This window comes from Macrotis lagotis, chromosome 4 (genome assembly GCF_037893015.1).
Source record: "Macrotis lagotis isolate mMagLag1 chromosome 4, bilby.v1.9.chrom.fasta, whole genome shotgun sequence".
In the NCBI taxonomy this organism is placed as follows: Eukaryota; Metazoa; Chordata; class Mammalia; order Peramelemorphia; family Peramelidae; genus Macrotis; species Macrotis lagotis.
The window spans coordinates 185,295,566-185,323,220 of record NC_133661.1 but is presented as its reverse complement, the minus strand read 5'-3'; the positions used below and the strand labels follow the sequence as shown (position 1 = coordinate 185,323,220).

At 38.2% G+C, this 27,655-nt stretch overlaps 3 protein-coding genes across 3 annotated transcripts in view; 2 read left to right on the top strand and 1 right to left on the bottom strand.

Annotated features, from left to right (window-relative positions):
- The window catches only part of LOC141521921 (uncharacterized), a 34,055-nt gene extending 7,697 nt beyond the window's left edge, over positions 1–26,358 (top strand). The window contains exons 6-13 of the mRNA XM_074234923.1: positions 603–720; positions 5,710–8,579; positions 12,371–12,476; positions 15,891–15,994; positions 18,436–18,628; positions 19,134–19,218; positions 24,598–24,725; positions 25,613–26,358. Coding sequence (XP_074091024.1) covers positions 603–720; positions 5,710–8,579; positions 12,371–12,476; positions 15,891–15,994; positions 18,436–18,628; positions 19,134–19,218; positions 24,598–24,725; positions 25,613–25,725 — 3,717 coding nt within the window. The 3' untranslated portion in view covers positions 25,726–26,358. The remainder of the gene's footprint in view (positions 1–602; positions 721–5,709; positions 8,580–12,370; positions 12,477–15,890; positions 15,995–18,435; positions 18,629–19,133; positions 19,219–24,597; positions 24,726–25,612) is intronic.
- LOC141521923 (X-linked retinitis pigmentosa GTPase regulator-interacting protein 1-like) lies at positions 2,156–3,191 on the top strand. The gene is made up of 2 exons (XM_074234925.1): positions 2,156–2,813; positions 2,974–3,191. Exons 1-2 carry the CDS (start codon positions 2,342–2,344, stop codon positions 3,189–3,191), a joined length of 690 nt encoding a protein of 229 aa, XP_074091026.1. The 5' UTR covers positions 2,156–2,341.
- SUPT16H (SPT16 homolog, facilitates chromatin remodeling subunit) overlaps positions 26,144–27,655 on the bottom strand; it is a 27,610-nt gene continuing 26,098 nt past the window's right edge. The window contains exon 26 of the mRNA XM_074234924.1: positions 26,144–27,434. Within this exon, the coding sequence (XP_074091025.1) occupies positions 27,292–27,434 (143 nt within the window). The 3' untranslated portion in view covers positions 26,144–27,291. The remainder of the gene's footprint in view (positions 27,435–27,655) is intronic.

The window sequence follows — 27,655 nt, the reverse complement described above, 5'->3', positions numbered from 1 at the left end:
TGTACTTCTATCAGCAAAAGGAACAGTTACTTCATATAGGCAATGTAGAGCTCTTGCACTACTTCTAGAAGTCATTTTTGCTGCTCTCAAAAACCTGATAATCCATGGCACTGTATTTCCAGGGGTTATGTCATTCTTGAAGGGTTCCCTGAAAAATAATCCATATGAATAGACACTCCTTTCATTGGCAGAATATCTCTTAGCCCAGTTTTTCCTGAACTCCTTAAAGCAGAGTTCTTAACCTATAGGCAATGAGCTTTTTTAAAAAAAATTCAATTTCAATAAACTTTTTTCCTTTTAAATCCTATGTATTTGAGGCAGCGAGGGGTTACAGTGGGCAGAACATGACCCTTGGTGTCAGGAAGACCCGAGTTCAAATTTGGCCTCAGACATTTACTAGCTGTGTGATGCTGAGCAAGTCACAACTCCCAGTTGCCTCTGGAAGAAATCCTTTTGTGTATTATGCATTTAAATACATTATTCTGGTAAAGGATTCATTAGCCTCACTAGAAAGTCATAGAGATAGGATTAAGAGCCCCCTACCTTAGAGTCTAAATCACAATGATAAAATATAGAAAAGATGAAGGGCCATTTTGTTTCAGGATGAACTGGAAATTGTGAAGACAAGAGCTGATAATAGTGAGAGAGAGCACAAGGAGGAGTGGGAGAAGTTGAATCAACTCTTGGACCTCAAGAACAATCGCATTCAACAGCTGGAAGGTAGCTTTGGAAGCCCCAGACTTAATGGCCTGCTTGAGCTTAAGTTTCCTACCCCTATCCCAGCCACTGCTAAGGGAACTACAATTTATTTTACTCAGTGTGGGTTCCTTACTAATCATACCTCCCTATGTGACTTGCCTAAAAGTTCCTTCTCTTGGTTCTCTGAATATACTCTGGACTGGGTTCCAATTGTACCTCTGAAGCTTCCTGCTTTTGACATCTTTGGGCAAATAACTTAACTTTCCCTGTACCTCTGTTTCTTTATAAAAAGAGAGATTTGGATCAAGAGCCCTCTTAACACCCCTTCCAGCTCCAAGACTAGGATTTTATAAGTCCTTAGTATTCCTCTTTTCCTATCATCTTTATGATATTAGCTCAAGAGCCTGTTTCTCTTATTTATTCCATCATTATGTTTCATTGTGTGCTGTGGCAAGTGATTTACTCTCTAGGACTCAATTTCTCAACTGTGAAATGAAGGGTTTCCACTAGATGAGTTCTAAGGTGCTTTCTAATTTATGTCAGAGGGAAATGGCTTCTAGTATTAAGAAGAGAGTCACTTTGCTTTCTTCTTGTTTTGTCCTCCAGTCTTTGTGGTTTCTCCCTTAGAATCCAAACTTCTTTACATCAAGCTACAGGCTGAAGTTTCTGATTGGTCTCTGGTGGAAGGTGATGGTCCAGATTAGGAAGAAGGGTTATATGTAACTGCCCCATCTCACCATCAGCATTTTTTAACCTCTTTGTATTTTTCCCTTTCTAGTCCTTCTAAAATGAAACTGTGCTTAATACCTCAGCAGAATAAAAATAAATCATAGGACTTTTCTCTAGTCCCTTCCCTTGTCATTGATCCCATGTGAAACTTGAAACATCAATCTCCAAGAGGGCATTTTGTATAAAACACGGTGATGGCGAGGCTCTATGATTCAACACGTCTATTACAGGCACATGGCAGTAGTCAGAAATATAGTCTCAGATGATAAGATAGTCTGCACAGAATACCTCTAACGAATATAATATAGCTTGTTCTTTCTTCATTCAGTATTCCAAGTCTATTCTGTTGAGAATAATCACATTAAATTTCTTAAACTGAACTTCTGATAAATCCCAACTATAAGTATTTCAATAGATGCCAAGGTGGATAGACTGCTAAACTAGATTATTTCAGGAGGATGAGTTCAAATCCAGTCTTAGGCATATATTAGCTGTATGATCCTGGGTGTAAGTCACTTATCCTCTCAGTTTCTTCAACTGTAAAATGAGGAATAATAACACTTAGAAGGGCAGCATGGTGCTGCTACTACTAATAGGTGCTTATTCCCTTCTCCTTCCCCCAACCCTTACCTGTTAATCCAAAATAATCTTAACAGGTTGATGAAATTTTGCACAAAATATTTTTCTGAGTTTGATGTATATAGTACATACAGTATCTACTTTTCAATCATCCATTTGGTCAATTCTCTGACAAGAAAACATTGATTTTATTTGCCATGTCACTAACAGATTTTGTATTTGAAGTTAAGACTTCCAGACATCATAATTTTGCCCCTAGAATCACAATGATACCTGACAGTCACTTTCAGACCTTTTTCTGTTTCTTCCAGTTACTTTATTTCTCAGCTCTTGAATGAAGATATTTTCTTTCCCTTTAGTACAGCTCAAAGATATGGCTTATGGTACTTTGAAGTTTCCACTGTGTCTGGAAATGCCAGTCCATGAGGATAATAAAGTGGACACTCAACAGCTATACCAGGGTGAAAACCTTTTTGAATTGCATATTCATCAGGCCTTTCTGTCACCTGCAGCCCTGTCCCAAGCTGGAGATCCCCAGTTTGCCTCCTTCTGTACCTATTCCTTCTATGATTTTGAAATCCACTGCACCCCACTGGCTGTGGGACCACAACCTCTCTATGATTTCACCTCCCAGTATATGGTGACAACAGATTACCTTTTCCTGAACTATTTACAAGGGGCTTTAACCCGAATTAACCTCCACCAGACTGCAGCTCTTGACCACAAAACCCTTGCAGTTGGCTGGCTTCATTTTGACAAAGTGCTAGAGACGGTGGAGAAGGTCTATGGTACTGCTATGCTTACTGGTAAGTGCATGCTAGGCTTTCCCAGAGTTCCCTAGTGTTAATGTAGATTTTCTGAAGCTACCTGACTATTTTTGCACTGTTTTCACAATCTCTTCCTTTGTTTCTAAACCATGTTATTACATCTGTTTCTTCCATGCATGTCCTACTTTCTGGTCTCCAGGAAATAATGGAGAAGAATTTGGGACTTTGGAGTACTGGATGAGGCTGAAATTCCCCATAGCACACTGCCTACAGGTATACAATAAGCAATTGAAAGCCCAAGCATACCTGTCTGCTAATGTGCTTGGGGCCAGAAAGGCTCAGCTGGAGGAGGTGAGGAGAATATTCCAACATATTTCAAAGGAGCTATTACACACCAGTTTATCAGAGCAGCACTAGCAAGCTAATAATAAAAGTTAATAATTCAATTCTCCTAACCTTAAGTGCTCTGTGGTTTTTCCCAATTGTGCCTCCCATTCAAAAGAACAAAGCCAGCTTCTTAGTCTTCTGCATTTTGTGTATGGAACACTGTGGAAGGATAGAAAAGTGTGGAAAAGTGCTTGGAATGGCCCAGTGGATAGAGTACTGGCCCTGGATTGAGGAGGAGCTGAGTTCAAAAATGACCTCAGACACTTTCTATCTACTGTGTTAACCCCATTGCTTTGCTAAAAAGTCTTTTGAACTTTTTTTAAAAAGATAGTTTATGGATCCAAGGTTTTCATTAATTCCCTCCATCTCTAGTCAGCAGGGTATATGCTGTGTGTTTCCTTGAATTTAGATGAGATCTTTAATCATCTATTTTGAATTTTCTTCTTGATTGAAGTTATACTAACTATGAGAGAGCAAAGCTGCTTTTCTGAGCAAATTTTTAAAAATAAAGACATAAATTGGCAAATGGACATTGGGTTATCACCCCAGCAGGAAAAAATTCCTGTTGGGCAGTATTTATGTTGCCAGAGGATTGGTCTCCAATTTTAAGAGGTCTTGAGGGTAAAAAATTCACATAGAGCCCTGCAATTTAAAAACTGCTCAGGTTTTATTGTATAAGCTTGTAAAGTTTACCCATTAAAATTTTTTTTCCACTTGTAGAGGCAGCAAGCAAATTTGTAAGCTTCTTGAGGGTAGGAGAATTAAAAGGCTAGGTGAGGTTTGAGTGAGAGCCAGCCAGCCAGGAGGACTGATGGGGCTGAGACTGGAGCTAGTCTGTGGCCATTCTCTGGGTTTGGAAGGGTCAGGAGAATCTGGCAAAGGGGAAATCTCTCCCACTCTGGGACTGAAAGCAGGTAAAAAGATGGAAGCTGGGGGAGAGGGGAGTGGAAATGAGGAGAGGTTACAAATTTACATTTTAACAATGGATCAATAGGAGTCAATTTACACCTTACACCTGAGGCACAGATAACATTTCTTTACTAGGCAGAATTTGACAGGAAAAGATTACAAAATCTGTTTCCAATTACAATGTTCCCTATGTCCATAACTCCCTCATCACTTTGATCTTCTAGTCACAATTCCAAAAACCTATTAATTTTTCCACAACCAATGTGCTACCTCTTTCCAGTCCAAATCTCAGATTTTCAAGCATAGAAAATTATTGTAGGTGGAAATCACGAAATACTAAACCTTAGGAGTTAACATTTGGGGACACGAATCCAGTTCATATGTCATCTATCAATTCTTCACCTTTGCTGACCATGCCACACCGATCATTTCTGCCATCAGCCACTTCCACTTTGGTAATCATACCAGTTTCCCAGTGCACAAAACTTTTGAATTGGATCAATATCCCTAGCAGATGGTCCTGGAATAGGAGCTAGGTTAGTTGCTTGGCAAAGCTCAGGTACTTTACATCCTCTTTCACAAGATAAAGCTATTTAAGGTGAGTGAAATTAATAGACCCATTCATTCTTCTTACTTCTGTCTGTGAAGTCTGTTAAAAACTACCAAGCTATCTATCTTGAATTATTGCTCTATGGATCCCTTTTAGAAGAACCCAGAACTTTTCTGTTTCTAATCAGAAATATAAATTAAATAAAATTCCTACAACCCATTTGAAAACCACTCAATCTTTGATACAAAGTTACTAAAACTTTATAATAGTGCTTCCTAGGATTTTTCCTAATCTTTCTAGTTAATGCTTTTCAGTTTGAGGTTTAATGTTTATTATATAATAATGAACTTGGCTTTAAATCATCCCCTCAATTTGCTTTCTTCATTTTAAAAACTCCAGCCAATAGCCAGGATTATGCTTAGATGTATTTTCCCTAAATTCAATTTCTTAGCTACCTCTTTTCCTAAATAGTAGAACTCTCACTGCTTCTTAATCTCATCTCTCCAACCCTTAACTCCAAACCCAACCCCAACCCTACTTCATGCACTACGAGTCTTCCTGAATGCAGTTCTACGATCTGGATATAGAGGAAAAAGTTGTATAAGGACTGGGGGTGGAATCAGGAAGCACTGATGTCAGGGCTAATTTGGTGTAGTTGGGTTTTGAGGCATTCATATTCTAGCTCTGCCCTGTGTTGTGTGACTTTGAGGAGATCATTTTACCTTTAAGCCTCTTTATTTTCTCACCAGAAAAGTGGGTCTAAGATAGCTTTTAACTCTTATAACACTGGGATACTAACATGTGATTTGGTAATTATCACTACCACCATCTACCTGAACCAAAGTTTCCCTCAGTGGGGGTCCTAGAAGGCAAGTCATATTCCTCTACCTCTTTTTCCACCCCGAATGCCATAATAGTTTCACTCCCTTATAAATTCAATAATGCATAGTGTCATTCCTAAGTAATAATACTATCATTATATGGTAGAACTTCATTTTATTTTAAATAAAACCCAGATTCACACCTGAAGTAAAGGTCATAATGTTGAATCATCCAGACTTGATATCTATTCATACCTGTATGTTCCAGGTAACTTCGTCAGTGACCCTATGGGGAAACCCAATGGGTCTGTTGAACTGAAATTGGAGTGGGAATCTCCTTACCTATCTCCAGAGAGTTCCCTGAAGTCAGCTACCCAGTCTGTTGAAAATGACAAGGCATCCCTGTCTGTGGAAAATTACAATGAAGCACCAGCACCCTTATCTGTAGAAAAACAGGCAAACCTGCAAGTAGATTACAATGAAGCACCTCCCTCTGTAGGAAATGAGACAGACTTGCATATAGAACATAACAATGAAGCACCCCTATCTGTGGAACATTCTGAGGCACCCCTATTTGAAGAAAATTCTGAGGCAATTCTATCTACAAAAAAGTACAAGGAGGCAACTCTGTCTGTTGATAATGAGGCAGAATTGTCTATAGAAAATGAGGTGAATCTAAATGTAGAAGATGATGAGGAAAACTTGCCCTTTGTAAATCTATCCAGAGAAAGTGATGAAGCTAAGCCATCTAATGAAAACTGCAATGCCAAACTGTTTATAGAAAACCATAACAAAACCAAGACACCTATAGAAAATTGCAATGAGGCAAAGCTATCTATAGAAATCTCTGATGAAGCCAATTTATCTCTAGAAAGAGAAAACCTGATTAAGGCCAAGCCATCTATAGAAATAGAAAAACTTGATGAGAGCAAGTTATCTATAGAACTAGAAAACCTTGAGGAGATCAAGTTGTCTATAGAAATAAAAAACTTCAATGAAGCCATACCATCTATAGAGATAGAAAACCCTGACAAGGACAAACCATCTGCAGAGATAGAAAACCTCAATGAGGACAAGCCTTCTATAGAGATAGAAAAACCTGATGAGACTAAGTCATTTATAGAAATAGAAAAACTCCATGAGGTCAAGCTGTCAATAGAAAACCTCAAGGAGGAAAAATCCTCTAGAGAAATAGAAAACCTAGATGAAACTACAACTATAGAGAGAGAAAACCTCAATGAGGATAAGCCATCTATAGAGAGAGAAAACCTCGATGAGGCCAAGTCATCTACAGAGATAGAAAACCTTACTGAGGTCAAGCTGTCTACAGAAAACCTCAATGAGGAAAAGTTATCTATAAAAAATCATGACAAGACAAAACTGTCTATAGAGAATCTTGATGAGGCCACACCAGCTAAAGAGAGAGAGAAACTTGTGGAGAACAAGCCACCTATAGAAACAGAAAATCTCACCAAGGCCAAGCCATCTACAGAAAACCTGGCCAAGGCCAAGCCAAATCTAGAAAACCTTGAGACAAAGCTGTCACTAGAAAACCTTGTCACAGCCAAGCCATCTCTAGAAAACCTTGCCACAGCCAAGCCATTGCTAGAAAACCTTGAGACAAGGCTGTCTTCAGAAATCAAGGCCAGGCCATCTCTAGAAAGCCTTGAGACAAAGCCATCTATAGAAAACCTGGTCAAGGCCAGGCCATCTCTAGAAAATCTGGCCAAGGCCAAGCCATCCATAGAAAACCTCTCCAAAGCCAAGCCATCTCTCGAAAACCTTGTCAAGGCCAAGCCCTTTCTAGAAAACCTTGAGACAAGGCCGTCTCCAGAAAACCTTGAGACAAAGCCATCTCTAGAAAACCTGGTCAAGGCCAGGCTGTCTCTAGAAAACCTCGAGACAAAGCCATCTATAGAAAACCTGGTCAAGGCCTGTCCATCTCTAGAAAACCTGGCCAAGCCCATGCCATCTACAGAAAACCTCAACAAGACAAAGTCATCTATAGAAAATATGATCCAGGCCAAGCCATCTATAGAAAATCTTGAGACAAAGTCACCAATAGAAAACCTCAAGGCTGAGCTGTCTATAGAAAATCTGGCCAAACTCAAGCTGTCTATAGAAAACCTCAATGAGGCAAAGCCATCTCTAGAAAGCCTGTCCAAGGCCAAGCCATCTCTAGAAAGTCTGACTAAGGTTAGGTCTATAGAAAACCTCAATGAGATAAAGACATCTACAGAGATAGACACCCTCAATGAGAACAAGCAGTCTGTAGAGATAGAAAATCTCACTGAGGTCAAGTTGTCTATAGAAAACTTTGACAAGGCAAAGCCATCTATAAAAAATCATGATGAGGCAAAGCAATCTATAGAGATAGAAAACCTTGAAGACAAACTATCTATGGAGATAGAAAACCTTGATGAAGACAAGCCATCTATAGAGACAGAAAATTTTGCAAAGACCAAGCTGTCTATAGAAAATCTTGAAGCAAAGCTGTCTATAGAAAACTCTGACAAGAATAAGTTCTCTGTAGAGATAGAAAATTTCACTGAGGCCAAGATATCTATAGAGATAAAAACCTTTGCTGAGGACAATCTGTCTATAGAAAACCTCAATAAGGCAAAGTCATCTATAAAAAACTTCTATGAAGCCAAACCATCTATAGAGATAGAAAACTTTGATGAGGCCATAGCATCTATAGAGATAAAAAACCTTGACAAGATCAAGTCATTGAAAGAGACAGAACACCGAGATGAGGACAAGCTATCTATAGTAATAGAAAACCTTGATGAGGATAAACCAGCTTTAGAAAATCTCAAGGACAAGCTATCTACAGAAAAACTCAACAAGGACAAGCTGTCTATAGGATATCCCACCCAGGCAGAGCTGTCTATAGAAAACCTCGAGGAGGCAAAACTATCTATAGAAAACTTCGATGAAGCAAAAGCATCTGTAGAAAACTTCGATGAAGCCAAAAAGTTTTTAGAAAACAGTCACAAGGGAAAGCTATCTATAGAAAATGACAATGAGTTGCCCCTGTTGGTAGAAGATTATAATAAAGCACCTGAACCTATAAAAATTTATAATGAGAAGCCTAGAGAGATTCCAATTGAAGAAGAAAACATTTTATTTCACCAGGTAGGGAGCCCTTTGCCTGATTTAGGAAGGAATTATGGAGAAAGTATTATGAGGACTGGGGTGAAAGGATGGTGTTTTGCATATAGTTAGTGCTTAATAAATGTTTGTTGAATTGTTACTGAAAACATTGCATCAGTACCACTCAATTCAATAAACATTTGTAAAAATACTATTATGTGCCAGACACTGTGGTAGGTGTTGGGATACAAATATTGCTTGATATTTAATGCATTTTGTAGTTATTTGGAATGGAATTATTCTTTACTTCTATAGTTTGTTATTACATAGAACTGTGGTTGATTATATGGGTTCATTTTGTTTTTGTTATTTTACTAAAACTATTATCTGAATTATTTTCTTTGCTAATTCCCTGGGGTTTTCTAAGTAAATCAAACCTAGATTTGCTTTATCTCCTCTTTGCCTATGTTTATATCTTTAATTTCTTTCTCTTACTGACTTTACCAGCATTTCTGGATCTAGAAAATTTCAGCAAGGAAATGGGATCATTTTTATTTACTTTTATATTTATTGGGAAACAAATATGAAGACAAAGAGAACAGTAATTAGCCTTGAGAAGTTCACTATCTATTGGAGGGAGTGGGAAAATGTGGAAATTTAAAATATGGAAATTTAAATGTAAAATGTATACAAAATAACTTTTGGGGGAAGATGAATAGGAGATAAAAACAGGCTTCTTTAGGATGAGTTTTTTTTTTTTGCAAGGCAAATGGGGTTAAGTGGCTTGCCCAAGGCCACACAGCTAGGTAATTATTAAGTGTCTGAGGGCAGATTTGAACTCAGGTACTCCTGACTCCAAGGCCAGTGCTTTATCCACTATGCCACCTAGCTGCCCCTAGGATGAGCTTTGAAGGAGACAAATCAGAGGTAATTAGGGCAGGGATATCTGTGAGACAGTCATTCAAAAGCACAGAGGAATGAGCCAGAGTACATCCTTCTCAGAGAACAGCAAGAAAGTCAGCTGGATTTGTGTAAAAGAGAGTAATTTCACTGAGCCCAGTAGAATGAGTTATCTTTTATCTTTGGTGTAAGAGGGAGCTTCTGGAGAAAGAGGGTGTCATGTTTGGATTTGTTTTAGGAACACTATGAAAACTGCTGTGTTTCAGGAGAATGGCTCTTTGCCAGTTGGAGGTGGATACAATGGTGTATGCTGGAGGTGACTAATTCCTGAATTAGTACAGTGGCAGAATAAATGGAGAGCTCCAAACTGATACAGGAGATAACATTTGTCAAATCTGGCCAAGGCCAAGCCATCTCTAGAAAATGTGCTCTGTTTCAGGAATGGCTCTTTGTCAGTTGGAGGTGGCTCCAATCCTTTGGATAACTATGGTAAGATAGAGGAAACAGTCAAAGATACCACTGAAGTGTGGTGAATCTGCATGGCTAAAGGGATGATAGTGACTTTAATAGAAATAAGGAATAAATAAGTTGGGGTGTGTTTCAGGAGAAAGATAATTCCATTTTAGATATGTTGAATTTGAGATGTATATGGGACATGGAGATTAGAGATATGTAAAGCAAGCAATTGGTAATGTGGGACTGGACTTCAGGAGCAAAATGAGAGCCAGGTCAGTAGATGTAATAATCATCTGGATAGAGATGATTATGTAAATCATGGAAGCTGAGGAGAGAGAGAGATACAAAGACATGGGGTACAATGAAACACAGTGGGGTGGTTCAAAGGGAGTTAAGAATTACTCAGACAGGGGGCGGCTAGGTGGCGCAGTGGATAAGTACCCGCCCAGGAGTCAGGAGTACCTGGGTCCAAATCCAGTCTCAGACACTTAATAATTACCTAGCTGTGTGGCCTTGGTCAAGCCACTTAACCCCATTACCCTTGCAAAAAAAAAAACCTAAAGAATTACTGAGATGAGTAGGTAGTAGGAAAACCAAAAGAAAGTCTGAAAACCCAGTGAAATGGGAATATTCCGGAAGGGAAGGGGTTAGTTTAGCATAACTTTGGTTTCAACTACAATAAAAGTTTTTCTTAGCATCCCTGAAATAGAAAAATAACATATAAAATGAATGCAAAAAATGGTTTTTAGATATTAAAGTTGTGGAAATTTTCTCCTCTAACCCTTGACTTCCATCACTAATAACTGAGTCTAACCTTAGAGAAATATAAAATAAGGAAGTTACAGGTTGAAAGCTATTTTGGGGAATAAAATATGGCAGGAAAGATGAATAGAAAGTAAAGTCCTTGTCTTGATTGCTTGATTAGAAATAGATCAGAAGTAAGAACTAAGAGGCGAGTAAGAATCTTAGGCAAAATTTGGGTGAACTGTCCCCCACAACTGTATTCTCAGAGCTGGAAGAGAAAGATATAAGCTGCCATGGTCATATAAGCCAAGTTGGTCATCAATACCATAAATTTATTTGAATTAGGCATTTTGAAAAACCAGACTATATTTTTGTATGTAATGGGTGAAATGGGACTGAGCTTATGTGCTCGGGCCACTTCTAGAGTCATATGGGCCTTAGAACTTTGTTAGTGGGTTTATGTACTCTTGATTCATCTCTAGGTTCCTGTTATGGGTATGTGGCGACAAGGACTATGACTAAGCCAAGACAAACTATACAGCAGCATAAAAGATGTCAAGTTCTCCTTCCTCTTTAATTTTTTTCAAATGTTTGACTTGGCATTCCTGATTTCATCTTAGGGGAATGAGAAAAGAGAAGGAACTCCTATCTCCTTCCTTTCATCGTTGTGGTGGTGACTTTCAGGCACATCATTTTTTTTTTTAAAGAAAGATTTTATTTATTTTGAGTTTAAAATCTTTCCCCCATTCTTGCTTCCCTCCCTCCACCCCCCACAGAAGGCATTCTGTTAGTGTTTACATTGGTCTTGTGTTATACATTGATCTCAGTTGAATGTAGCACATCATTTTCAATATCTTCCCAAACCTCATCATCATAAATGAGGATCGAGGGACCCATCAGGAAGCAGGGGGCCAGAGCCAGAACACATACATACTGAACCCCTTCACCCTGTTTCAGAATCATTTTCCAGGAAAGAGAACAATTTTCTAATAGAATTGTATGCAGATTTGTGTATAAATACTTGAATATAAAGGGCATGAAAAAGGAGAAAAGATTTCTATTTAGAGGGGTTGATATGGCTACAGCTGTGATGAAAATCAGGTGGGATTAGTCTGGAAAGGTTTTTAGGATGGGAAGGTAAGATTTGGAGAGGAAAAAGGACAAGGCTCACTAGAGTCCAGCTAATGCTATGGGAAAGTTCTGTAGAATATAGAAATGGCTGGGTGTTTTTGCCATTCTTTGTAAATCCAAGTGTTTAGCACAGGGTGCACAGAATAGATGCTTAATGCTACTTGTTTTGAAGGGTAGGAGGAAACTGAAGAAAAGCTCATCTGCTTATTTGGAGTAGACTAGTTCAGGGGATAAGATGGTAAGATAAGAGGAAGCCAGAAACTTTGGAAGCTATTTCTAAGTTTTGAAAGAAAGGAATAAGATGGCAACAATGCTTGGGAGTAAAGGATTCTGACAGCTTTGTGTTGGATCTGGGAAAATTTAAGTGACAAGGTAAACAAGGAAGCACTAGTAGCCAGGGTTTTAATTTTCCACAAACTAATTAAACATGTATGTCTTATAATATAGTAACCTGATATGGGACCATCTCCCCTCCCCCCCAACCCAGCATTAATTGATCACCTACTGCTTAACTGGTGCTATTTATAGAAATCTAATGACCTCAGAGGAAACTAGACTGAAACCACTGCCAGCTATACAGTGATGGGTGTCTTTTTCTAAAGCAGGTGAACAAGAGGAAATTTTCAGGTGCTATGGGTGATACAAAACGAGAAGCAGAGGAATATTACCCAGAAGTAAAGCCGCAGGAGGCTCCATCTCCTTACACTGGTATTGTCTCTTTTAAAATGTACTTAACCACCAAGGAAAACTGGTTGCTGCTTTCCTATTCTATTCAAATTTCTATTTTAAATAGCCAACAAAATAAACAAAAGTCCTCATGCTGTAGTTCTTAATCAGATGGAACTGGTAACCCTAATGGACAGGTCAACTGCACATTTAGCTATAGGACCTTAATTAAATATTATGCTTATGTTATCCCTAAAGCTCCATGTACTACTGCACTGGCAGGAGCAGAAGGGAGGTGTGTTTTACTCATGTGTGTGATAAGTGTGTATTTTCCAGCTAATTACAGGAAAATCCATCTTCACTTTATGATCATAGGATTTAGTGTTGGAAAGAGCCTTAGTAAAACAGATACTGACAGATTAAATACCTTCCATGAGGCACATAGTAACATTTTCAAAAGAAAATCATAAGACTGGAGAGAGTACAAAACTTCTGGATAGAATTTTTTTTTTACTTGTAAGAAACAAGTTTCTCTGAACCATGACCCAGCTTTTATTTTCAATAGTGAGAGCTCAGTATGGGAAATTATCTCAGGAATACTTGATCTTAAACATTCTTGGCAATTACCATCTGACATACTAAATGAACTATTCTTTTTTTTTATTTTTTAAATTTTTCAAAGCAATGGGGTTAAGTGGTTTGCCCAAGGCCACGCGGCTAGGTAATTATTAAGTCTGAGATTGGATTTGAACTCAGATACTCTTGATTCCAAGGCTGGTGCTCTATTCACTGCGCCACCTAGCTGCCCCCTAAATGAACTATTCTTAAGACAGGATAGTGATACCCAATTGACTACATCTATATTTTTCCATCCCTTTTCACATTCTTTTTAATCTGCCCTGTATCCACTGGCTTTTTATTCATGGAAAATGTGGTTGATAAGTAGAGATAAAAGAAAATTATAAGATCAAGGACCAGCTATTTATAGAAGTGTAGAAAATAATTTTTTTCTCTCTTCATATATATACATATATATATATATATATATATATGTAAAATGTGTAAAGAATATAATAAGCCTCTTGTGGATTAGGATTGTTTCACTTTGGCTTTATATCTGATGTGCAGAGAATAAAATCCTATTCATAGGCACCAAATCCATGTTTGTTGAATTAATTAGGTGAACCAAAGCAGTACTATTTACATATCATCTCTTCAATAACTCTCCTGAGCCTCAGATGTTCAACAATTGCACTTCTCTTTATATCGGCACACTAGATACATTGGGGAAAGGCAAAAATCTGGAGTCAATTGGTTCTGAAAGAAGTACTAGTCTTAAGACAAAATCAACAAACTTGCTAAGTATTGGAAATAAGACAAAGTGAAAGTTTCTCCTGAAGGAGTTGATAGTCCCAGTTCTGATACTTGCCATGTGGGTATGAGCAAGTCACCTTATCTGTTTTCTGAGCAACAATATAGGGATAATATTTTTTCTACCTCAGATAGTTGTCTGTTGTGAGAAGGGTCTTTGTAAATCCTAAAGCACTATAGAAATATGAGAATAGTTGAGTAGAGGCTTTCCAGCACATGAGAAGTATTGACTCGAGTTAGAGAACCTGGTTTCAAATCCTAGCTCTCTGGGATTTTTCCTGCCTGAGTTGCATTGGACAAGTCTCTTAACTGATCTGAGTCTCAGTTTGCAGAGGGAGTTGAATGAGATAATCTTTGTGGTCCCTTTCAGTTCTATGATCCTATGTTAACATTATTGTCAGCAAGATATTATTGGAATGAAATATGGTGTTAAGAAAAGAAGCAATTTCTATTTAACATAATATAGTTGTTTTTAGTTAAGAAAGGTCTCTAATGATCATTGTGGAAGATGCCATAGAAGAAAAGAATGTACCTTGTTTAAATCCCTCTAGTTTTAGGAACCTATTTTATTTGAGCCCTTCTTATCTCTGGAACTCTCATACATCTGGGCAATATCTGGAACAAGACATTTTTAAATTGTTTTTTAAATTTTACAATTTTCATCCAATCTCATTCCTTCCCTTCCACCCCCCACAGAAGGCAGTCTGATAGTCTTTACATTGTTTCCATACTACATGGAAAATTGAATGTGTTGAGAGAGAAATCATATCCTTAAGGAAAAAATAAAATACATAGCAAAATTACAAAAGAAGATAACTTTTTTAAAAAATTAAAGGTAATAATCTGGTCTTTGTTTAAACTTTACAATTCTTTTTCTGTATACAGATGGTATTCTCCATCGCAGGTACTCTAAAAATTGTCCCTGATTATTGCATTGTTGGAATGAGCAAGTCTATTAAGGTTGATCATCCCCTCCCCCCATATTGCTGTTAGGGTGTACAATGTTCTTCTAGTTCTGCTCATTTCGCTGATCATCATTTCATGCAAGTCTTTCCAGGCTTCTCTGAAATCCCATCCCTTCTGGTTTCTAATAGAACAATAGTGTTCCATAACATACATATACCACGATTTGTTTAGCCATTCCCCAATTGATGGTCAATTACTTGACTTCTAATTCTTTGCCACCGCAAACAAGGTTGCTATGAATATTTTTGTACATCTGGGATTTTTACCTTTTTTCACGATCTCTTTAGGGTATAGATCCAGTAGTGGTATTGCTGGATCAAAGGGTATGCACATTTTTGTTGCCCTTTGGGCATAATTCCAAATTGCTTTCCAGAAAGGCTGGATACTCGAGTTCACAGCTCCACCAACAATGTAATAGTGTCTCAGATTTCCCACATCCCTTCCAACAATGATTGTTATCCTTTCTGGTCATATTGGCCAGTCTGAGAGGTGTGAGGTGGTACCTCAGAGATGCTTTAATTTGCATTTCTCTAATCAATAATGATTTAAAGCAGTTTTTCATATGACTATGGATCACTTTGATTTCCTCATCTGTAAATTGCTTCTGCATATACTTTGACCATTTGTCAATTGGAGAATGTCTTTGGAACAAGGCATTTTAAAAGCCTTGGCAGGATTTTAGTATACCTGGGTATGTGTAACTATTGACTAGAGGATTTGCTACATCATAAGCAACTTGATTTATCATAAAGCAAATGCCTGTGTGACACAGAATATTCTCCTGGCATGAAAAATATTTATTTATTTTAAAAAGTGACCTTGAGTCCAGGCAGTTGCCTATATGTTTGCAGGTTCTAATTCTTCCATACTACTTCTAACTATTTTTGTTCTATAACTGTTATTGAAGGATTTTCCCCTCCTGTTTGATAGCTAGAAAAATTTCAGAATAAGTGAAACTTTGTGAAAAGAGGCCTTGCTTTATCTCTGCAAAAAATACAGTTCATTTCTGGATTTCATGACCTTGTTACTGAAAACCAAACAATGGGATGGAGTACTGGACCTCTTGTTGGGAAGGGTGTATTATCTGACATGGAGATATAACTACAGTCTTTTCTACAGCAGCTAATCAACCTTTTGAAAAAGGTGAAGAAGTCAGTGAAACACCGACAACAGACAGTGATGATGTCATAGTAACACCCCTGTCTCAGAAAGGACCTAAGACAGTAAGTCAATCTGGAGATGACCAATAAGAGTGTGATAAGACTGTAAACTCTGAGAATAAATAATATTTAAGTGAAGGAATAAAAAGCAGATGCAAGCTCTACTTCTTATTTGGTCAAGTAAAGATGAGACAATGTGGTGTAGTGGATAGAGAGCTGGCCTCAAACCCAGGAAGACCTAAGTTCAAACCCCTCTTCAGACTTATCCTGACTTATATGAACCTGGGTAAGTCATTTCACTTATCAGTGTTCTCAGCAACAAGAAGACAAGGTAGTGACTTGTGTTAGAGGGAGTTTTCCCAGCCTGAGTTTCCTCATACTAATGAAATCACAGGTGGTTTAGTTCTCATACTTAAAATTATAAAGTCACAGGATCTAGGGCCCCTTGTAGGCACCTAGTTCAGTTCTATATTGGTGGAATATCAACATTACTTAGTCAAAATGGAATTATACTATATTGGAGATTTAGTGTATTAGTGTAACAAACTGATTATTGTATTAAATGAACTCTTCACCTAAGGATGGCTCCTCTACTCAGTACCAAACAGTATGTTTCTAGATTGTCTCTTTAAAGCACTTGGGATATTCCCCCCACAGTGAGAATCCAACACACACAAACAAGAAATTGAAAAACTGGTACAAAAAGCTGGAACAAAAATGGTAAAGAGAATTGCCATATGAATGGGAATTATGAACACTGAACAGCTGAGTTTTTGTGCTGGGTATGAAATAACTTTATTTAAAAAACACATTGAAATGATGATAGTTAAAATAAATTTGCTTGCCCAAGGCCACTAGCTAGGTAATTATTAAGTGTCTGAGACCAGATTTAAACTCAGGTACTCCTGACTCCAGGGCTGGTGCTCTATCCACTGCATCATCTAGCCGCTCCTAGTTTATTACTTTAATCAGATTATTTTAATACTTAAAGGGAATAAGAATTTTCATAAGATACTTTAGTAGTATGCACACTTGAGTAGGGTATCACAGAGGAGGTTGTGGATTATTATCTGGCCTCAAGAGGACACTAGACTTCTAGGGGTGTGATGATAATGGTTTAGAAAGGTATCTTACCAGGCAGTGAGGTGGTGCATGGATAAGAGTTCAGGGTCTGAAGTCAAAGTAAGACTTATCTTCCTGAGTTCAAATTCATCCTCAGATACATAATGTGACCCTGGACAAGTCACTTAACACTGTTTGCCTCAATTTCCTCAAAATGTAAAATGATCTTGAGACAGTAATGACAAACACTCCTGTAACTTTGCCAAGAAAACCCCAAATGATTGAGTGACAATCGGATATGATTGAAAAACTGAACCACAAAAATAACATAAGCAAATTGTAATTTAGAGACATATATCCACTGAAATGTCAGAGGATATCTTGCAGATTATAAATAGAAGAAGCAAACCATTATCAGTTGCATTTTTCTCTGAATTCTATATACAGATGCTGCTGCAACAGTTGTATGAATTATATTAACAAAGCCCAATTAATGATGCTAGTTATTTGAAAGAGAAAGGCCTGTACAGAATATAAGAATAAAATGAATACATAGATTGTCTAGATTTTACATTCAGATGAATGAGTGAGTGAGTGAGTGAGTCCTTTAGTTCTAACTCTATGTATATTTTGGACAGAAACTGAGCTGACCAGAATATATAACAGGAGAAAATTGTTTTGCACATTTGGAAAAAATGGCATGGCATTATTTCCTGTCCATATATTTTTTTTTTTTGCAAGGCAAATGGGGTTAAGTGGCTTGCCCAAGGCCACACAGCTAGGTAATTATTAAGTGTCTGAGACCGGATTTGAACCCAGGTACTCCTGACTCCAAGGCAGGTGCTTTATCCACTACACCACCTAGCTGCTCCCTGTCCATACTTTTAAGAAACAAAATGCTTACAGTGATGTTATGTTTGTGAATCATGGAATACCATGATCTCAGAAAAATCAAAACTGCATTATCATGTGACAGGTAACAAAAAAGATGGATTGTGAGTTTAAGTAGGTCTAAGTATATTTACCAGTGAGGAGTTTACTTTTGTAGCCTGTGTGAGAGAATAAAATTTCAATTTAATTGTAATATTTAAACCTTGATTCTATAATAATAAGTCATTATTTAGAAAAATATTTTAAAATTCTACTTGACCAGAAAGTATTTCTAGCTCTTCTTGGGTGCTCATATAGCAAGAAAATGCTTAGTGAAGAAAGCAATTTGTGGGACTGGGACCAAAAAACTTCTGAGTTTTGTATTTGGATCTTCCACTAAGCAAATGAGTATTTATACAGCACTTCTCAGGCCATAATTTTGCCATTTGTGACCTGCAAGTGAGATCATGCATCTGCTACAGAGTTTAATAGGGGGTGTTGCTTATCTACCAAACATCTAGTACCTAAATTGCTGGGAGAAAAAAGAGAAATGGAGATCTTTTTCTTTTTAGAATTCAGACAAGATCTGCATTGAAATTGTGTCTCTGGCCTTTGACCCCAAGGCTGAAGTTATGTCTGATGAGAGCATTCAGCAGGTGTATGTGGAGTACAAATTTCATGATCTGCCCTTGTCAGAGACAGAGACACCTGTATCCCTTCGGAAACCCAGGGCTGGGGAAGACATCTACTTTCATTTCAGGAAAGGTAAAGCCCAACCTTCCTACTATTCAGATTCCCTGTTTGTCAGGGGTCTTGTGGATTCAATGAGGACAAAAGGCTTTGACTGAAAACCTTCTCCAACTTGTCCGGAGGGAATTGTTCTGGTCCTTTACAGGATCTTAGACTTAGATGATCAGATTACAATGACTTAACTGAATATCTAGGCTTAGGAGCATCTATATCATATCTAGGAGCAGAAACTGAAATCTGTCAGGCCATATTTTCTAAGTCTTCCTAGTGTTATTTTCTGACTGTACTAGGATTTCATTATGGTCAGACCTTTACTTTGGACAGTTTGGGAGATGCATCTGGCATGAAAGTAAGGTGAGAAAAGAGGTAAAAAGAGCCCTGTTTTTTTTTTTTTTTATCAGAATTGGGTACTAACTCTAAGGCACTTAGGAGCTATGGGACCATGAGCAAAATTTACAATTTACAATTTATTTGTAAAAATGAGAGAAAAGATTACCAATGTTTCTCTCTTTGTATACAGTGATAGACCTGAACCCAATGGAACACAGAGACCGAAGGAAATTTCTCTTTTCTATGTTGCAAGAAAAAAATCCTGAGCAGAGACAGTAAGTGCTTCCTATTTGTTCATAGGCAATGGAGCTATGCTGTAGAGGGTTCTCACACTGCTGGATATACCTGATGTATCCCTTTTCAAATTTCTTTATTTTCCTTTTGATTTATGCTTCTTGAAATCTTCATATCAAGAAATTAAACCTTCGTTGCGGCAGCTTTGTCATCTAAACTTAATTAGATAGTATAGTTCACATCCTCATGTGTCCCAGCCATTGGCAGTGCTTATATTTTTGTTGTCTCAGTATTTGACTATTGATAGGGTTTTGTAAAAGAAACTAAATCCCTTCTCCCTAAGGCAGTTTGATCTATTCAACATATATAGTCCACAAATATTTCTTAAATGTGATGGATCACGTATATGAACATTTTCCATTAAGCAGGTGATTTAGAGCAGCTGCTGAAATGGAAAAAAATGAAATGTGGTACTATCTCCCAAAAAGGTGGAGAGAAAGTCATATTAACCTATGTGCTTGTTTTATCATTTCATAAAATGATCTATACATTTGCACATATCGTTGATGGAAAAGAGAATGGAACAGGTATTTTCACAAAGATTTTATGCAAGACAACACATATCTTCATTGTCACAGCGACCTGGAAGTTGTAGAGAATACAAGATTATGCTGTTTTATTTTTTATAAAAATAGATTTAGTGCAAAAGAAATGCTCTCTTCCAATAAGTGATTTTCCATGTATATGCTATCTTAAAAGTAATGATAGGTATTCTTCAATATAGGACTTTGAGAAAAACACCTATAATCAGCATTAATAGTGTTGTAAAATGGGGAGATAGATTTTTGTGAAAGGTGTTTATAACTACCAGGGAAGATAAATTACAGCTGGTGAGGTCCTCTAGTCTTTCTAATGTTTGTTACTTCAAAAAAGATAAACATAACACTCTGTCCAGGAAAAAAATTAAGCATGCCTACTATCTAGTCTGTGACATTCCTTTGGAACACCTCATTGAATGATTCTATTATTGCATCTTGTTCAAGTTATAGATGGACAAGAAATCCCAGTTCATTGAAGGCAAGAATAGACTATTTTTCATTTGAGAAACTGCATTGCTTTCCACAGTCCTAGACTGGTCCTTGAGACAAAAGATAAATTTTTTAATTGGGGAAGGGAATCTGGGAGTCACTGTGGATTCAAGACTTGGCTCAGTGGACTGTTCTGTCCAAAAGGGTCAAAAATACCAAATACCAATATTCTTCTATTGATATTAAATAGCTATTAATCACAGAAAACAATGATCTCAAGAATAAAAATTAGAAATATTTAAGTATCCTTGGCCCTGTGGTAATTTAGGGCTTCTTGTATTAATCACAATGTCATCTTCAAACAGGAGCAACTGAAGAACCTTACCACCACAGGGAACTTTTCTTTCATTTTTCCAAGAGGGAATGGACAAAAGCATGATTGGGTCAAATTAGGCTACTGAATAGTGCTAAAGGTTTGTGAGAATTTTAAAAGAGCTCCTCTAATAAAGTATGATTGGAGAAAGAAGTGGGTCATTTCAGAGAGAAAAGGATAATGGTAAGCTCAGTGCAGCCATGTTAAAATGCCTGGAGGAAAGCATGTCAGCATATTTTCTGAAGAATCACCAGGATTGATGGATATTTCCAGGTTGTATTTTGCATCATTGGGGTTAACATCCACATCTTCAGAGATCTCTTACTTTGGAATAGGTGCAGCCAGCCCTTTTGATTTTTGCTTTGACCACTGTTAATATGAGATGCTTTAGTCTGTACTTCCTCAAAAATGCTGGCACTAGTCATATCCATTTAAAACTGAAGGTGAGGAAACCTGAGCTTCAAGTGACTAGGGCTGCCCCACTTGGAAGCTGGTAATAGTGCTAGAAACCTTTTCAAGATCCAGAAAAAATAAATTTAGCTATGGGCTATTATCAGCCTAGTTTTTCCCCTTACAAGCTCATTTGAGTTTATTTTTTCTTTATTATTTTATTTACACATTGCTAAAATATTCTTAAGAATAAACATTACCACCTCCCCCACAAAAATATAAAACCTCATGCGAAATAAAGCAAAAGAGAAAAAAATGTGTTTGAGTCTGTTTCTAATACCATCAGCTGTCTTGGGTGGATCACATTCCTTATCTTAAGTTCATCACAGAAGTTACTTCTATATTTTTCCATAGTAGCTGTTGCTGATTGTAATTCCCTCCATCCATTCCTCCCCACTCCCATATATATATTTTTGTGAGGCAATGGGTTTAAATGGCTTGCTCAAGGCCACATAACTAGGTAATTATTGTGTCCAAGGCCAGATTTGAACTCAGGTGATCCTGACTCCAGAGCCAGTGTTCTATCCACTGTGGCACCTAGCCACCCCCATCTATTAATTTTCTCTTTCCTTTCACTCTGCCCCTCTTCTAAAATGTGCTGTAGGGTAATTGAGTGGTACAAGAGGCCCCAAGTCCACATATGACCCAAGATCCAGCAACCACGTGGCCCTGTGGTCCCAGACAGGCCAGCACCTTGCAAAAAAGTGAAAAAAGAAAATGTGTTATATGACTATTCTCTCCTATGCTCTACTCTCTCCTCTATCACCCACACCCCCCCTCCTCCATTCCCATGTCTCTAGATGTTTGTACCCTATTGAGTATGTATGTTGTTTGCTCTCTGAGCCATTTCTGATGAGAATGAAGGTTCTCTCATTCCCTCGCCTTCCCCCCTTCCATATCATAGCAAAAAAAACTTATATGAAACATCTTAGCCTATTCCACCTCTTTCTCCAGTACATTTCCCTTTTAGCCATTCACTCCATTTTTACAACATATCTTCAAATTCAGCTCTCCCATGCTTCATCTGTAAAAGCTCCTATCTGCTCTATTAAATAAGGTTCGTGAGTATTACCAGTATAATTTTTCCATGTAGGAATACATGAAAGTTCATCATCATTAAACCCCTCATATTTTACCCTTCTCCTCTACTATATGCTTTACCTTGTTCCTGTACTTGAAGGTCAAACTTTCTGTTCAGTTCTGGCTATTACAACAGGAACATTTGAAATTCCCCTTTTTCATTGGAAGTCCAGTCCATCTTTCCTCCCCTGGAAGAGGATGTTCTCAGTTTTGCTGGGTAGTTGATTCTGGGTTGCATTCCAATTCTTTACCTTCCACAATATTATATTCTAAGCCCTACAAGCCCTTTAATGTAGTTGCTAAGTCCTGTGTGATTCTGACTGCAGCTCCACAATATTTGAATTGTGTCCTCCTGGCTGCTTGTAATATTTTCTCTTTGACTTGGGAGTTCTGGAACTTGGTTATAATATTCCTAGGGGTTGGTTTTTTGGGATCTTTCTCAGGGGGATTGGTGGATTCTCTCCATTTCTATTTTTCCTGTAGGAATTCTTTAAAAATGAAGTCAAGGCTCTTCCTGATCATGACTTTCAGGTATCCCAATGAATCTATTTTCCAGATCAGTCATTTTTTCAATGAAATGTTTCACATTTTCTTCTAATTTTTCATTCTTCTGTGTTGATCTATGGTCTTGATTTCTCACAAAGTCATCGGCTTCCTTTAGTTCCATTCTACATCTGAAGGATATGTTTTCCTCAGAGATCTTTCTTATCTCCCTCTCCATCTGGCCAATTCTGTTTTTTAAAGCATTCTTCTCACTAACTTTTTGAACTGTTTTATCCATTCGACCTAAGCTAGTTTTTAACATTTAATTTTTTTAGGTTTTTGCAAGGCAAATGGGGTTAAAGTGGCTTGCCCAAGGCCACACAGCTAGGTAATAAGTGTCTGAGACCGGGTTTGAACCCACGTACTCCTGACTCCAGGGCCAGTGCTTTATCCACTGCACCACCTAGCCGCACCTTAATGTTATTTTCTTCAGCATTTTTTTCCATCTCCTTGACTAAGCTGCTGATTTTTTCATGTTTTTCCTGCATATCTCTCATCTCTTCCCAATTTTTCTTCTATCATGTTTTTCCTGCATCTCTCTTATCTCTTTCCAATTTTTCTTCTATCTCCCTTGATTTTCAAAATCTTTTTTGAGCTCTGTCATAGCCTGAGTCCAATTTAACTTCTTGGAGTCTTTAAATGCAGAAGCTTGGACTTTCTCATCAGATTATTTTGATCCTCCCATGGGATGGATCATAGACAAAGTAATTGTCAATAGTCCTGTTCTTTTTTTTTATTCATTTCCCCAGCCTGTGCCTGTTTTGGGGTGCTTCCTAAGCTTTTGACTTTTATTGGGACACTCCCTCAAGGACCTGTGTGTGAGGCTCCCTGCGCTATGCGGGGCCTAGACGGCGATCAGGATCTGAATGTGGTCAGAGCCCCAGAGGACTGTTCCAGAGACAGAGGACAGACCTTGGAAGTCTCCCTCCACTCCCTTACGTTCAGTGGGCTGAGCATTCAGGGTGCAGCTGCCTGGAGGCTCCTGCTGGGCGACTCTGCAGGCCTGCTTCTGTTTCCTGGATCTGGGCCGCTGTGGCTGCACTAAGTGTCACAACTGCACTGAAGGCCTGGGCTTCGTAATCATTCTGGCAGAGGTCTCCCTGTTGATCTTATAAGATGTGCTTGGTGCCCCCTGGGGTGCAGGTCAGGAAACTGCTTCTGTTACTGGAAGGTATGGCTCCCAGGTGCCCTGGAGCTGTTCCTGGGAGGCTGAAGTTCCTTCACTCTGGCGGGCTACCCCTCTAACCCTGTGGAAGTTTTTCCACTATTTTCCAGGTTAACCTTGGGCTGGAGAATTGCCTTACTGGACCTTTCTGTGGGTTCTGTCACTCAAAAGTTTAGTCTTAATTTTAAGATTTTTGAAATTATTTGGGTTTGATTCTGTGATGAATGAATTTGTATAAAATCATTTAATACAGAAATATAGTTTATACATTTTGGGGAGGGGGTTGATTTTAAGATTTTTGAAATTATTTGGGTTTGATTCTGTGATGAATGAATTTGTATAAAATCATTTAATACAGAAATATAGTTTATACATTTTGGGGAGGGGGTTGAAAGAAAAAGTTGGAACTTAAAAATCAATGCTGAAAATTATCTTTACTATTAATGTAAAATAACATTTAAAAAATTTGACTGAGCAATGTTAAGATTATTTACAGGGTCTCAAATCTGATGTGGATTTCTGTCCATTTCATGGTCTTTGAACCCTCCTCTCAAGATAGTATTTTGTGGGGTTTTCTGATCCTGAAAGACAATTTTAAAAAGCAACGACTCTGCTAATCCTTATTCTTAAAATGTTCCTGAAGAGACAATGTCATCATGTCATATTTCCTCTGTTAACTGGGGGGTGTGAGAAAAAAATACATAAGATATGTGATGAGATTAAAAAAAGCAAAGCCTATTAAAAATGAATCCTGTCAAAGGGAAATAATTTTCTTCTTTAGATTTAAGTTTATAGTGGTGAGTGATCCTGAAGAGCAAAAGAATGAATGTCAAGAAGTGGGCTATGCTTACTTGGAACTCTGGCAGATCCTACATACAGGAAGAGACATTTTAGAACAAGAGATAGACAGTGAGTACTCTTACAAGGCATCTCATGAATGAACTTTCACTTTTTCTTTACAATGATAAGTGCAAAGTTGGTGGAATGCTACTAAACTTGAATCTTTTATGTATTGTCATATTGTCATTTAATTGCAGCTAACCCTAAAGTTGGCCTATGACTACCCTACACAGCAGAGGATTGTTATATTATCTCTGAACTCTTTAACTGGCAATTTTAAAGAACCAAACTTCCCTTTCATAAACAAGACTTTTCCTGGATTTGGTTGCATTCCGCAAAATTTTTATGGGCATGAATCCTCAGCACTGATTTTCTGCCTCTTCCTTGATTATGATAAAGTTTCTAAAGAAATCTATTTTAAGCAGCAGCTAGGTGGCACAGTGGATAGAGCATCAGCCCTGGAGTCAGGGGTACCTGAGTTCAAATATGGCCTCAGACACAGTAATTACCTAGCTGTGTGGCCTTGGGCAAGTCACTTAACCCCACTGCCTTGCAAACCCCCCCCCCCAAAAATCTATTTTAGGAAAAAAGGTCCTAAAAACACTGGCTTCATTTATTCCTTCATAAGAGAGACAGCGAAGAACTTAAATGGTTTTGTATTTCAAGGGACCATGGAGTGAAAATGAGGACTGGATTTGAGTCGAGATAGAGGATCCAAACCTCATATTTAGCAGCTGTGTGAACCACTAAGTCACTTAACCTTTTGCTGCTCTGGTTTGAGAGTACAATGTACAGAAAAATAGTAGTCAAATGGGGAATATCTGGCGCCACTAAAGAAATTCTATATCCAGGCCCCCCACCCTTTCAGATGACTTAGTAAAATTTAGCTCTTAGCTCCCAAGGCAGGATGAAGCAAATCTTAATTCTATTGTCTCATGTCTTATTTTTTTAAATAGTCATCAATCCTCAGGACAAAGCAGCCACTATTGGAAAACTGAAAGTATCCCTTCAAGCAACTGATGCACTTCAGGCCATTTACCACGAGATGAGTGAAGATATTCATTTATGAGAAGACAGATGGAAGGGAGTCTCATTTAGATCCCAGGATCATTTTAAGGGGACCACTGTAAAAGTCTGCTTACAAAGTGTTTTGCTATTCCACAGATTTGTTACCCCTTATACACTTAATTAGTGACATCTATATCTCCCTCACTATCATGGAAAAAAGCCTAGTCTTACATCTCATCCTTAACTTTTGTCTGGTACCAACCTTATATTGATTTACTATCCAAATATGGCTCCTGCAGTGCCAGGTCTTGACTAAATTAGGTGAAAGTCATGAAAGTAAGACTTGAGATTTACTCATGACCTCTTCTTTCAGTCTACTTTGGGAACTGTACAAAATAACTGTCACAAGAGGTGAACTTACAAAAAAAAAAACACATTTTATTCATCTTTTTAGTTCTTCCAAAGTTGAAAATATCAAGTCCTACTGCTAAGGAGAAAAAAAAAAAAACAAAAACAAAAGCCTCTCTCCTAAAGTCACGGGACACAGAATGATCTGGGACGGGTGAGTGCAGAGGAATAGGAGGGGAGATGGCAAGCAAAATCCCCTCCCAAATACTTTAAAACAAAAAACTGTTCAACAGAAACTGTGATAAATACAGGACAATGCAAGACAAGTAAAAATGAAGAACAGTGACCAGTGGCTGTGTTGTCTTTCTTTTCTCCCTTCTTTCCCTGATAGGATCTTCTAGGATATTGAACTTCTCTCAACCAGAATTACTGTTGCTTCAAAACAACCCCTCTAGATTTCATTAGGAATTGAATGTGAGGCAAAACTACTCCTTTTGAGTGAGAAGTTGGTACAGAAAAGCAGTATTTTTTTTTTCCTGCCCAGCCTGTCATTTTTGAACTTGTGGAAAAAAGTGTGACAATGAGGCAGGGAAGCACTGCTTGTCTCAACTTTGGGACATCAGGACAACAGTCAAGAAGGTAGGGAGTCTTGACAATTACTGAAGTTGGCTGCATGGAGGTTATGGACTAACAGTTTTAAAAGTAACTGCTGAATGTCCTCAAAAGAACCTTTTCTTGAGGACTCCAAGAACTAGGGAAAAGATTATGATAATAGGGTAGGAGAGGAGGAGAGATTGAGCCTGTTGCTCAGGATCCAGCGTGCAGGTAATGCCCTATACCAGCCACTCTATTAAAAGGATACCTTTGAGCTGCCACAGTATCCATGTGGCTCAGAGCCCAAACCCCTTGGAAATGAGTACTACATATGGGTATCATAATCAGAAGCCAACAAGGAATTCCTGGCACGGGATGACAGATAAAAAAGAGAGAGGAAGGAAACTTCTATTAATAGCTGATGCCTCTGGCCTTCTTCAAGAATACCTCTTCCCTCAGCATCTGTGTGGGGCCATTGGTGTACGCCGTGGTCTCAGGACATGTAGGCTGGTGGGCCCTGGAATTCACTGAGTAGATTGGTCCATACAAAATGGCCCCAAAACCCATGAACACAAATGGCAAAGAGTCAAAGAAAACGAAGGGAAAAATACAGTTTCTATGTCATGTAAAATATTTAGGGGATTGGCTGGAGGAAGAAAGGGATTATAAGGTGAAAAGTTCAAATCTACTTCCTCTTTTTCTTGGGTGGTGCAGAGCTGTGTCTGGAGCCACGGTTGGAGCTCCGTCCTGAGCTGTGCACAGAACCCTTCCTTTTCCGGCTCATCCGGCTTTGTTCCTCCTCCTCCTCATACCGGCTCTCACGGTCAGCTGGGAAGAAAGGGGAAATAATTTTAGCAGGTTCTGTCGAGAGTTTGTTTAAAATCTAAATGAGCCCTTTTTTGGTCCTGCCCACTTTGGCTCTTGAACCTCCTGCATACTGGGCTGCTCCTTGCCATCAAGCTGGAGAGCTATATTTGTGGATTGCAATGAAAACTGTACTTCTTTCCAAACTCAGAAATTACAATTATTACAACTATTTTTGATAATTT